The sequence below is a fragment of the Carlito syrichta genome, unplaced genomic scaffold, assembly GCF_000164805.1.
Source record: "Carlito syrichta isolate Samal-C Ts95f unplaced genomic scaffold, Tarsius_syrichta-2.0.1 Scaffold304000, whole genome shotgun sequence".
Lineage (NCBI taxonomy): Eukaryota > Metazoa > Chordata > Mammalia > Primates > Tarsiidae > Carlito > Carlito syrichta.
This window is the reverse complement of record NW_007248096.1, coordinates 316648-330675: the sequence shown is the minus strand read 5'-3', so window position 1 is coordinate 330675 and position 14028 is coordinate 316648. Positions and strand designations below refer to the sequence as shown.

Below are 14028 nucleotides of genomic sequence, written 5' to 3'. Positions count from 1 at the left end.
ACACACACACACACACACACACACACACACACACACACACACACACACAAATGAGCCAGGCGTGGTAGCACATGCCTGTAGTTCCAGCTACTTGGAAGGCTGAGGTGGAAGGATCACGGAGCCCAGCAGGTGGAGGCTGAGGTGGCTGGGAGCGGCCACTGCACTCCAGTCTGGGCGACAGAGTGAAACTCCAACTCAACCAAAAAAAAACAAAAACAAAACCCTGCAATCAAAATCCAACCAAAGCCCGAACCAAAGGCCTCTTGTTATATCATATGTGAGTTCATTCACATGTTCTCCTATTGTTGCTTCAGACACTTATAGAAAAAGCACATTCAGTTGCTTTGGAAATGCATCTTCTAAAAGCTGCATTCAATTTCAACTGCCAAATGCTTGTAATAGTTGGATTAGACAAATCATTCTTCTCACTTATTGTTTTCTTGTACAAAGATATATTTAAACCCATGAATACATTCAGTGTCTTTAGATTCTCCATATTTAAATAATATCTGAAGCCGGGCTCGTTGGCTCAGCCTGTAATCCCGTGCCTTGGGAGGCTGAAGTGATTGGATTGCCTGAGCCCGCGGGTTCGAGAGCCGCCTGGGCAACTTGGCAAGACCTCATCTCTACTATAAATCAAAAATCAGCCGGGCGTGGTAGCGTGCGCCTGTAGTTCCAGCTACTCGGAAGGCTGAGGCAGAAGGATGGCTGGAGCCCAGCAGGTCAAGGCTGTGGTGGCCGGGAGCGGCCACTGCACTCCAGTCTGGGCGACAGAGTGAGACTCCAACTCAAAAAAAAAAAAAAAAAAAAAATCTGGCAATTTCTGTCCTACTTTGCCACATGATTTATAGCCTCAATCACTAAAAAAATCAATACAATGCGGTCTGGGATTTGACTATACAAACTAAGGTGACCACTTTTAACACTCTGTTCTTCAAGAATAGTCAATAGATTAATATGTTGCTAAGCATGGCCTATTAAATTGATAAATTCTCATGGAAAGGAAATTTTCAAAGATTATAGTTGCATCAGTCATTCTCCAGGATCATTAGAAAATCATACACAATATTCTTCACTGTGGAAATTGGCAACTAAAACAAAGATTCTCCAATTTTTAAAAATGAAGTCATTATGAAGGTAAAACATTTAAAAAGAAAAGAGATAATGGGATAAACTCTGGGAGAGGCTATCCACTTTAATTACATTATCAAAAAGAACCATCTTCCCTATCAAATTTGTGTTACAATGAAAAAAATCACTTAATAACCAAATACTGCCCCCTAAACCACCATCATTAGAAAAATGACTAATATTTTGTAAGTACACATTCATTTGGTGCCAGGCATGGTGCTAAGACATTCTCTGACTTAATGCTTACACTATTTCTGTGAAAGAAGTACTATTAGGAAGCCAGGCATTGTAGCTCATGCCTGTAATCCCAGCACTTTGAGAGGCCAAGGAGGGAGGATTGTTTGTGCCCAGGAGTTCGAGACCAGTCTGGGCAACACAGTGAGACCTCATCTCTACAAAAAAATGTTAAAAGTTAGCTGGTGTGGTGGTAGGCGTCTGTAGTCCCAGCTACTGGGGAGGCTGAGGCAGAAGGATTGCCTGAGCCAGGAGGCTGAGGCTATGGTGAGTCATGATGGTGCCACTACACTCTAGCCTGGGTGAAAGTAAAACTCCAACTCAAAAAAAAAAGGAAAAGTACTATTATTACCTCTATTTTATAGGTGGGCAAACCAAAGCATAGAGCAGTTAAGTGACTTGTCTAAGTCTAGTAAATTATAGGGTCAGGAATCAGATTCAGGCAGTTTCCAGACATTACACTGCTATATGCTATTAGAGATATTTTTGAAGTCCTAAGAAGAGAGAAACAAAAATACTTTTAGGGCTTACCCATCCCATAAAATCTATATTAGAAAAACTGGTAGATATTATTTTATTCTATACTACAATCACTTTATCAAAACCTAAAGACTCAATGAGTACGCTTAATAAATTAAGCTAATGTGTAATAAGATACTAATATGTGGTTTATTCTAATTCTTGCCTGAGACATGCTAAATATTGTAATTATGAAGAAAAGATTCTCCCAAATTCTTGTTGTTTCTTTAAGTGTCTGAAATAACAGGAGAATTACTGCTTTAATCCGCAAGTTGCATGAAGATGTCTTTCTTTAACTTCAATTAATATAATTCTTACATTTCCCCATCTGCCTGCAGTAATTTAAAAAGAAAGCGGTTGTAGGGTTTGTTTTTGTTTTTGTTTTTGTTTTTGAGTTAGAGTCTCACTCTGTCACCCAGACTGGAGTGCAGTGGTGGCTCCCGGCCACCGCAGCCTCGACCTGCTGGGCTCCGGCGATCCTTCTGCCTCAGTCTTCCGAGTAGCTGGAATTACAGGTATGGGCTACCATGCCCAGCTGAGTTTTTGATTTATTGTAGAGATGAGGTCTCGCTGCCCAGGTGGGTCTCGAACCCGCGGGCTCAGGCAATCCACTCACCTCAACCTCCCAAAGGCGCGGGATTACAGGCTGAGCCACCGAGCCCGGCGGGTTTTTTTCAAATAAAGAAAGATACAGAGGTGGATGAGGAAGAAGGTTGACCGGCAAGGTAATACCAACAAATACACTTTCCAAAGATAGAAGCTTCAGTATCTGGCTACCATGTTGTAGATAACAATATCTTACAATAATAACCAGGTAGAAAAAAAATGGCTTCTATTGAAAACGAAGCTGAAAGGGATTAATATTTAAAAGTTAAAAAAAAATCTTTCACTTTCCTTGATCCTCCATCTTTTTCAATTAGTGTGTTTCACTTTCCCTGTTCATTATCCCTTCTGGAACGAATGTCTTCTTTCTGTGTATACACTTGGTTCATGCCTCTCCTACTGCATTCACCATACTAGGCTTGTTGTTGTTTTTAATTTAAAGTAGAGACGGGGTATCACTATGTTACCCACGTTGGTCTCAAACTCCTGGCTTCAAGTGATCCTCCTATCTCAGCCTCACAAAGTGCTGAAGATTACAGGTGTGAGCCACCCGCGCCCAGCCTGGGTTTTGACTATTTATGCTTAGTTTATATCTGCCTTTTCCACTAGTCTTGTAAATTATGAGGCAAGAATAATGCCTTGTATCATCCCACATACTTGAGAAGGCTGTCAACAAACTCCTGCTGAACTAAGTTTATGAAGTACCAAGGCGCAAGCAGCAAAATGACACAAACTGCAATGATTCAAACTATAGCAGGGCAAATGTGAAGTTAAATGATTAAAAAAATAGAAGAAATCAAACAGCATCTAGACACAAAAGAAGGTAACATCCAGAGGGTAGTTTAGATTGGGACTTGCTCTCTGACTGTGATAACCAAAGTTTAAATCCCATCTCTGCTATTTCTATCTGGGGGAGTCTGGACACCTCCTTGAGAATCAGTTTTTTCATTTGTAAAATGGGAACAATAATAGTACCACTTCAAACGATTGTTGTGATGCCTATTGAGTGCTGAACCCAGCATCCACTGCACAACAAACATTTAAAACATGGTAGCTCTTATTAAGACAGTTATACTTTGACGTTTGTTGTGCATAATCACAAATTTGAACAAAGTCACTTCAGAGGAAAGGCAACTGTAAGAGTGCAGATGTTAAAATTCAGAAGAAATTATCTTTACTTCTCCAGTCCTATTTTCTTCACTCTACATGGTATCAGCACTATATTGCTTGTGGTTCCCAGCATACATGTCATTTGTAGCCCTGAGCCTTAAGATCATGCTTAAGAGTGCTTTTCTACCTCCTACTACTCGCCCCTAACCCTGTTTTTGCTAACCAATTTCCACTCACTCTTTAAGGCTCAATTCTTAAGTCCTTGCTGGCCTTCTTTCTATTCCTTTGTGATTACTATACTATAAATTAATTACCTATTAATGTAAGTCTTTCTACTTCTACTCTAAGCTTCCTGAGACCAGAGACTAGCTGGCTGCTAGATTTCCAGTAGTGGTATAAATGAGTAAACAGGCCAGGCTTGGTGGCTTAGCCTGTAATCCCAGCACTTTGGGAAGCCAAGGCAAGTGGATTGCCTGAGCCTGCAGATTCAAGACCAGCCCAGACAACTTGGCAAGATCCCCCCCCCGCCTGTCTCTACAATAAATAAAAAATTAGCCAGGCGTGGTAGCACACATCTGTAGTTCCGGCTACTTGGAGGGTTGAAACAGAAGGATCGCTGAAACCCAGCTGGTTGACGCTGAGGTGACCATAAACGTGCTACTGCACTCCAGTCTGGGTGACAAAGTGAGAGACCAACTCAAAAAAAAAAAAAAAAAAAAAAAAGTAAATAAGCAGACATCACTTGAGTACAGTGACAAACACAAAAAAGACACTAAACTTTTTTAAAAATTTAAATCAAACAGCTACATGAAATCTAAGCAGGTTCACAATACTACTTCTCCTTCTTTGTTTCTAAGCATATTTTCTCCAACTCAATAAATGAAATATTTTCCCTATCTTTCAATCTAGGGAACCACAGGACCTTTTACTACATTTCAGAGCCAAGAGCATCTCACTAGACATTCCCTTAACAAACAGGAAAATGAGAGGCACTGTAATCAGCAGCTGTGCTGCTTGGATCAGCAAGAAAATGCAGAGCAGATAATAAAAGTATCTGAAAAGGATTCAGTGCTGAGAATCAGAGGAAGGGAATGGATGAGATTACCTGCACAAAATAGCACTCATTAAATAATTTCTGATAAACAAGATTCTTAAAGTCTCTCCCATGTACACTCACCCTCTAGCATATTTCAGGTTGGGTAAAGGGGCTTATCAGTAATCACACTGGGCCAGGCATAGTGGCTCACACCTGTACTCCCAGCACTTTGGGAGGTGGAGGTGACAGGATTGACTGAGCCCAGGACAACTTGGTGAGACCTCCTCTCGACAATAAATCAAAAACTTAGCTGGGCATGGTGTTGTGTACCTGTAGTCCCAGCTTCTTGAGAGGCTGAGGTAGAAGGATCTCCTGAGCCTAGGAGATCTAGGCTGTAGTGAGCTGTAATTGTGCCACTGCACTCCAGCCTAGGCGACAGAGTGAGACTCCAACTCAAAAAAGAATCATCATCATCATCATCATCACATTTTTTTTTAGGTTTTCTAAATGAAAAACTACATCTAGGTTGTTTTTTTTTTTTTTGATGAACAAGTAAAGGCAAAACATGGCCATATGAATGTCTTCAACAGGTCAGACCTGCAGTAGCCAACATGACAGCAGGCATTTAATGGAAAAACAGTGAAGTCCTAAGCTGCTGAAACCAGGAGTGATATTTAATGGTGCTACATAGGAAAGCAGTGCTGCACAGTATCTTTTTTAGACTGAGCATAATCTAGAAACTGTTCCCTCTCACTTAAAGCCAGAAAGAATGAGAGACCCGAAGATACCTTTTGAGTACCAAAGGCCTGTTCTTCCTCTGAACTTCCCAGGCACTTGAATCAAATTTTTAAATTTAAGCTAGTTGAGAGTTTCTACCAGTACAATTTTGTTAAATACTAACTAATACATGCTAAACTAACTAAACTCCTGTGAGACTAGGAATGGAACTTCAATAAAACACACTCTAACTTATACTCAAATGTGGTATTTTCTAAGGGAGTTACACACCACTGGAAAAAATGAGTGGTTACTTCATAAAATGAAGTGTAACAAGTTGATAACTATTTGAAAGAAGATAAATGTAATATTTACCTCATATCATGCAGCATAATTAACTTCAGATGATTAAAAGTAACAAAAATAAGACAAGTAACTTTAAAAATATAGGTGAATATTTCTCTATTAATGGAAGATTGAACTAAGTAGAAAAATAACAGAAAACATGCACAAATTTTGGCTTGTTGGCATTAAAATTTTTTAAATGACTGTACATCAAATGAATAAAATAAAATAAACAAAATGGCAATGAAAGCTGGGGCAAAATTTGCAACATAACAGAAAAATGTTAATATTCTTAGAATAGAGGATACTTACAAATCAAAATGGAAAAAATAAGTACCCATGGAAAAAAGGTTGGCAAAGTACAAAGCAAGGACTGCAAAATATTTTATAGTAAATATTTTTTAAAAGTTTGACTTATGATAAAAAATGTAAATTAAAACAACAACAAAATATTAGTGATTTAAAGAAGGGGTTCTGGGGTTAGACACCAGACTTATAACTTTGGACAATTCACTTCACTTCTCTGAGTCTCAATTTTCTTGGTAAAATAGAGATAAAAATACCTACTGTACAGGAGTGATGTGACAAATAACATAATGCACCTATGGTACTCAGCATAATGTCTGGTATACAGTAAGTACTCAAGAAACAAGAGCTCTTATTATGGTTTTAAAAAATGGATAATGAGGAGGATACTTAGGGCTGAAGAGGTCACGGTGAAACACTTTTATACACTACTTGTTAACAAAGATTGAGTCAATCGTTCTGGAGGATAATTTGGTAAACCATATCAAAAGTTTTAAAAGTGGTGAAATCCTTTTGGCTTCTAGGGAGGTAGTTCTATGCTTATAAAATGAAAAAACTCAAAATGGAAAAGACTGCTAAATATGACTATATTCATTGATTATTCACTGATCCATACATCAAATAACTTTTGAGCCCTGATGATACAAAAATATGCAAAAAGACCCAGTTTCTGACTTACAGGTTAGTTGGGGAAATAAATAATCAAACAATCAAGTATAGTTAAAAGATAAGAGCCACCATGGGTAAGTACAGGGTGCGATGGTGCGCATAGAAGGAGCACCTACCATGGTCTGGGGGTGGAGTCAGGGAAGCTTCCCAGAAGAAGTGACATTTAAGCTGAGACCTGAAGGATGAGTAGGAATTAGTTAGGTAAAAAGATGAAGGTAAAGTGTTCCAGGTAAAGGAAACAGCATGTGCAAAAGCCTAGAGACCAAAAGGAGCGTGGCATGTCAGCTTAATTGTGAGCAGTGTGCAAGGCAGGGACTTAGGAAAAGACAAGACTGAAGAGGTAAAGCAAGGTTGGCTCATTCAAGGTCTCACTAGCAAAATTTTGAAGTGTAGACTTTATTATACGAGTAATACAAGCTGAATTAAAAAGTAAATCACTTGCAATAAATATAATAAAGGGTTAATCTTTACAATATATCAAGAGGTGATACAAATTGAAAAGAATGAACAAATAGCTCATAAAAGGAAATACATGATTGAAGTAAGGGCTGTACAACTTTGTAAGTTTACTAAAAAAATTCACTGAATTGTATACTTATTAAAACATATATATTTTAGGGTTTGTAGGTTATACCTCAATAAATCTATGTTTTAAAAAAGTTAAATGCCTAATAAGGCTGGGCGTGGTGGCTCACGCCTATAATCCCAGCACTTTGGGAGGCCAAGGTGAGAGGATTGTCTGAGCCCACAGATTTGAGACCAGCCTGGGCAACTTGGCGAGACCTCATCTCTACAATAAATCAGAAAGTTAGTCGGGCATGGTGGCATGTGCCTGTGGTTTCAGCTACTTGGAAGACTGAGGCGGAAGGATTGCCTGAGCCCAGCAGGTCGAGGCTGCGGTGGCCATGAGCATGCCACTGCACTCCAGCCTGGGCAACAGTGAGACTCCAACTCAAAAAAAAAAAAAAAAAGTCTAATAAACATCTGAAAAATATTTGACCTGCCTAACAGTAAAATACAAATCAAACCAACGAGGTACTACTCTTTATTCTAAAAAATTAGTAATCATTAAAAATGAAATGAGACTGGATGAGACTAGGCATGGTGGTACACACCTGTTATCCTAACTTCTTGGAGGCTGAGGTGGGAAGACTACTTGAGCCCAAGAGTTCACAGCCAGTTAGAGCAACATAATCAGATCGTGTCTTAAAAAATAAAAATGAAAAAGAACATGAAATGAGAATATACAGTGTTAATAAAATTAGGAGAAATGAACATTCTTACGCTAAGCCGGTTGAAATAAATGTTAATTGGAATAATCTTTCTAGAAAGTATAAATATATAACAGGAGTCTTAAAATTATTTATGTTCTGTGACCCAGTACTTAAATGTCTTGAAATCTTAATAAATGTCTCAAACTGCAAACAAATATTTATGCCCAATGATGCTCACTGCAATGTAATTTATGACAGCAAAAAAACAAAAAAGTTGGAAAAAAATCTGGATGCCCACCAATAATGGAATGATTAGAATGAATTATAACTACTCTATGCAGCCATTCAAATGATATGGCAATACATCTATGATATATACCAAATTTTATGAAAACCAAAATTATACATATAGCAACATTTTAGCTCTACAAAATACAATGATGGCATGTGTCATTTATTCTCTTTTCTGTACTTCTCAGTATTTTCAGATTTCCTACAATGGCCTTGTGTTATTCTAGAGTTTACAAAAGTTTCTAAAACTGTCTTCAAAAACTTTCTCTCTGAAAAAAAGAAAGAAAAAGTTCAAAACGATCACTTTTCAGTATTTATACTTCATAGAAATCAATTTGCTATTTGCCTTGACTTTATTTTCTCTACCTAGAGAGAGAGAGACGTGGCCATGGGGTGTGTGTGTGTGTGTGTGTGTGTGTGTGTGTGTGTGTGTGTGTAACTCAATAACTTATTTATTCTACATCATCAATAAATATGATATTTTTGTGAATGAATTTACCAATTAATTGAAATGTGCACCTCTAACATCAAAACTTTTGTGAAACTTGGTTGAACATCTATTGAAAATATATCACATTCAATTCTGTTGCTTAAATCACAACTTAAAATGAAATTAAGCCTTCTTATGATGATTTGAGATCATCATTATGAACTTTATACTATTATACTAATAGTAGTTCTCAGGAACTACTGGGTCCTAGAGGGGTATCTCTCCCATTATAATGCAGCCAAGAATTGCTCATTTTTTTCTTATGCTGGCTATTTGTGGATTTTTTCCCCTCTTCTCTTGCGAAACCATTGGCTATCATTTCCCAGTACTATAGGGAGCCTGCCTTTAGCAGCACCTGCAACTTCCCATTCCTGTTTTGCTGTTGGTAATCTTCTAAGGGTAAGAAAACCAAACATAGGAGTTTAAAAGAATTCCGTGTAAATTAAGAGTTAGAAGGCTTCAAATAAGGATATCACCTAAAATGATTTGGACAGACTTAGATGACTGAGTCAAGGCTGCAATATAAACGAACTCCAAAGAGTATATGAGTTTCTGATTGTATCTCAAGTGTTATTCCTTTACTCAACTGGCAGTCAAGTCTCAGGATCAGAATCTACATATGCTGTTTCTCTTATCACATCATGGAAAGAGATGTGGACCAGGAGCCAAAGAACTTACTTCTAGTGCAGGTTACTACACCCACCAGTTTTGTAACCCTCAACACATCTTTTAACCTTGGTGTCTGTCCTACATAACTTATGGGGTTGCGCTAGAATTAAATTAGATCACAAACACAAAAACACTCCAAAAAATATAAAGCAGTGTACAAAAGTAAAAGATTATTATAGTATTACATTATGTTTATGTGACCCTGGATCGATCTAGGTATTAATTCAGAAAATTCATACCAAATTAGACAGTGGGAGGGAAAATGGAGATAATGAAAAGATGAAGTTTCAGTTAGACATGAGGAGTAAGTTCTGGAGACCTATTGTTCAATATGGTTCTATAGCTAATAATAATGTATTGTACACTTGTAAACTGCTTAGAGAGTAGATTTTAAATGCTAAGTAGGTGAGGTGGTAGATATGTTAACTTGCTTGACATAATCATCCACAATGTACACATATAGCAGAACATCAAGAGGTACACCATAAATATATACAAGTTCTGCCAATAAAAAAAAAGCAATAAATTTTTAAAAAGAGATATAAAAAGGTAAAATTCTTATAAGAATAGAGGGAAAGGGATAAGTCTTCAATTGCCCCCCATTAATTAGAAAACATTGATTATCTAGGAAAAGCAATATATCCCAAGAATTGGCATCTCTGATCTCTCTCCTCCCCCTATATCCAATCAGTCTCCAAGTCCTTTGAATGTTTTACACAACTCTTTACATCTCTTTCTTTCATTACCACTTCAACATCCCAGTTCAGGTCTTTATTATCTCAACACCCAGGTTTCTACAACAGCCTTTAACTGGCTCCACTCACGGACTCTCCTTTCCTCAAATCCCTCTGGCTCATAGCCACTAGATAAATTTTCTTAAAATACCACTGTGATCATATCTGCTCAAAACCTAAGGACTCTCCATTACTTTCTCCATCAAGTATAAACTCCTAAGCTTTCTACTCTCCCAAACAAACCCTTTCTCAAACCAGTCTATATAATTCCTACAGATGGGCCTTATACTCTTTTGCCTCTAAGTCTTAATATACATTGTTTCTCTCCACATGGAATACTTTTCTTCGAAGCTCCTATCTTGCACACAAAAACTCAATCCATCCTTCAAGAACTAGTTTGAGCACCTACTATGTATATGTCTGTTTAATCACTAAGGAGGAAAAGATGATTTTAAAGTTAGACACATTTGGGTTTGAATTACAACTCCAACCACTTACTGGCTGAGTGACACTGGTACATTCCTAAATATCTCTTTGTCTCAGTTTCTTCCTTTGTAAGATGGGTATAAGGGCAACCTCCCCCAGGCATATTGTGAGGAGTAAATGAATTAATTCATGTAAAGCACTTAGCATGATGTCTGGCAAAGACGAGGAACAAGAGATGTTAGATATTGCTTCTACTCTTATAATTATCATTGTCACTAGTGAATTTATCTTAATCTGAATTCAGACAATACATGAAGAGCCAGTTTGTAAAAGCTCTTCATGTATAATTTCCCTCTCCTCTTTTACCCTTTTACCTCATGCTTGTTCTTCCTCTGATGACCCCAGCCCCCAGATTACATGATCCTGATGGATAGGTCAATGCCTTATATACCTTAGTATCTTCAATGATCACTCACATCTAGTAGACTGTTTTATAACTAGTGAAACAATACTAAAGACCTGATAGTACTAAAATACCCTGCATCCTATAGTGAAGAAGTATATAGAATGCTTAAAGTGATGGGTTAAAAAATTTAAATTCTCAGTCTCACAAAAATTAGATCTCTTTTTTCATGATTCTCTAGGTTCTTTTCGCTCGCTCTCTCTTTTAAAATAAACAACCCGGCCAAGCATAGTGGCTCATGCTTGTATTCCCAGCAATCTGTGAGGCCGAGGTGAGAGGATTGCTTGAGACCAGGAGTTAGAGATCAGCCTAGGAACATAGCAAGACCTCTTCTCCACAAAAAAAGAAAAAAGAAAAGAAAAGAAAAAAAAGTAAAAAAAAATTAGCCGGGTGTGGTGGCACATATCTGTAATCCCAGTTTCTCAGGATGCTGAGACAGGAGGATCACCTGAGCCCAGGAGGTCGAGGTTATGGTGAGCCGTGATCGTGCCACTGCACTCCAGCCTGGGCAACAGAGTGAGACCCCAACTCAAAAATAAAATAATCAACCCAACCTATTCATGCAGCAAGAGATGCAACAGCAAAAATAAATGGAGGTCAGACAACAGCCAAATACCAGAATACAAGGACCACAAGAAAATTCAGCTGAACACAACTCAGAATGAAATAAAATAGGAAGATAATTAAAAGGGAAGAGTAACTGGCTTATCAGTTATGCTAACAATGCTGATTGTTACACACACCAGCCTCAAGATTCCTTTACAGAGCCAAGTATAAACAACTGAAAAAAGTAGGTTAGTAGATATTGAAATATTAATCATTTAACTTAACAGCTGAGCTTACTACATGGTCAATTTAACTACTTAAGTCAAAAGTAACTTTAGAATCTTGAGGTATTAATATATTCCAAGATTCTAAAGTAATCAAAGTTTTGGTTAATGAAGTCATAACAAGTATATATGACCTTACTGTATACTAATCATTCACTTCAAGAAATTTAGTGTGGTGACAACTTAATATACATATATTATTATTATCATAGCATAAACTGTTTTCAACAATGCCCAGGGAAAGTAATATTACTGTAATACTGATTTCTCGTTTATTTGCATGACTTTAATCAATCTTCAGTTGCTTTCCCAGACAACATCAAGGCCTGGTAACTACAAATCAGAATTTACTAGTGGAGGGCATTAAAATGGTTGGATGGTATGTTAATGACTTTCCAAAAACTAGCATAAAGTACTACACATAAGAATAAATTATATTAAATTTCTATCCCTATGACACTTGTCTTCAGAGGACCCTAAGATGTTTCACCAGCTTTGAAGTACAATTATTCTCAAATCATAAAATCTTAAAGACTTAGGAAGAACCTCAGAAGTATCCCAGCTCCACTGGAGGAATTCCTTATACCACCTCTCAGGCAAAAGGTCCTCCAGCCTTTGCTCGAATACTTCCATAATGGGCACTCACTATTTTGAAAGGCAGTTCACTTTACTGTTACAAAATTCTTCCTTACAATCACTGGAAATCTGCCTCCCTGAACTTCTACCCAAGCATCCTAGTTGGGCTCTCTGGAACAACACAAGATAAGTCAGCCTCTGAAACACAGTCACGTTTTGAATTAAGATATAGTTGTCAATTTGTTCACACAAAATGCAAAAGAAAGCCCAGAGAAAAAGAAACCACCACTATACACAACAAAATGATGAAATTCAGGAAACTATATTGAAATCACAGCATATTTTCAAGATATCAAAGTTCACGCCTCACTTACCATATAAATATTAAGAGTAACCTGATTTTTTTTTACAGTGGAAAGTGGTACAGTGTTCATTAAATACCTTTTTTTGCAACTTGATACTACTAAATCCACCAACACAATTTTTGAAATTACAATTCTGTAGGAAGTTGAAAGTGGTTTTCTCAATTGCTCATACTTTCATTCAGTCTATTTCTCTCCAAAACATCTGGGTGTCTGTCTGTTTTTAAAGCCCATTTTCCCCCACTAATGCAATATTTTATTTTAAAAAACAAATATTTTCAAAAAGGAAGGCTAAGAGAACGGAGTGTAAAGGAGTGGGGGTGGGGCGAAGAGCGAAGGCAAAGACGGGCCCAGCAGGAAAAGGCTGGTTGCTGGGTATTTTCCTTCTGGAAGCATGCTTTATTGGCATAGGCATCCGAAGTAACGAGCCATACAAACACGACCCAAGAACAAGAATCATCATAAGCAATGAGTGAAGGCATCAGTGTCCGTAAGATGAAAATGAATTGGCACTGATCGCCAAGCAGCACCGGATGCTTCGGGACCTCGTAGAGGAAAGGTAAGAGGTCCAAGAAACAGAGACCACTGCCACCCTTTGGGGGAGGGAAGAAACCAAGGAGTCCAAGGAAGCCTGAATGGTATAGGGCAAAAGAAAGCCAGCAAGTGACGAGGAGGAAGGTACACACCCTGGCGAGCCCCAAGAAGGGCGTGCTGTGTGCAAATACTGAAGGGGTTCATGAAATGGTGGGGGCAAGGGGATGTGGATGTGGGCAAGGGGCGACGCAGGAGTCTCAGGGTCCCCTCCCTGCAGCAGAGCAACAGAGGGTAAAAGAAGGGGGAGGGTGAAAAGCAAGAATGACTCATTACCAAAAGGAAGTGCTCAAGCCATAGGAAGGCATGCCAGAGGGGATTTCAGGGCAAGGGCCGTGAGGAGCGAGGTGCTCAGGATGCTGGGGGCGAAAACCAACGCCTTGTAGTTCCTGCTGTTAGTCTTCAAGACGGAGGTGTGGGGGTTCGCGGCAGCCGAGTGCCAAGGCCTGGGAAGCGGCGCGGCGCGTGCGCAGTGGCGTTCGGCGGGACCCGCTGAGGCAAAGCGGAGCCGCAGTGACAGAAGCAAGCGAGCGGCCGCCAGGAAGGACTCACCGAGGCGCAGGGGCTGGAGGTGGTGCTGGGGGTAGGCGACCGCTGGACCGTGACCAAAGCCATCTAGGCGCTGCTGGGTTGTTCCGGGCAGGGCATTCTCGTCCTGAGTGTGGGGGGCGGGAGCGTGACGGAGCTGGGATGGGGAAAGGGGTGCGGGGTG

At 39.0% G+C, this 14028-nt stretch overlaps 2 protein-coding genes across 3 annotated transcripts in view; one reads left to right on the top strand and one right to left on the bottom strand.

Moving 5' to 3' along the window:
* SSH2 (slingshot protein phosphatase 2) overlaps positions 1-14024 on the bottom strand; it is a 293047-nt gene extending 279023 nt beyond the window's left edge. Inside the window, exon 1 of one of the 2 annotated variants that reach the window (XM_008059339.1) lies at positions 13869-14024. The gene's annotated coding sequence lies outside the window, so the exon portion shown is untranslated. The remainder of the gene's footprint in view (positions 1-13868) is intronic. The other variant, XM_008059340.2, reaches the window with a different exon arrangement.
* The window catches only part of EFCAB5 (EF-hand calcium binding domain 5), a 195896-nt gene continuing 195126 nt past the window's right edge, over positions 13259-14028 (top strand). Inside the window, exons 1-2 of the mRNA XM_021713040.1 lie at positions 13259-13273; positions 13840-13899. Coding sequence (XP_021568715.1) covers positions 13259-13273; positions 13840-13899 — 75 coding nt within the window. The remainder of the gene's footprint in view (positions 13274-13839; positions 13900-14028) is intronic.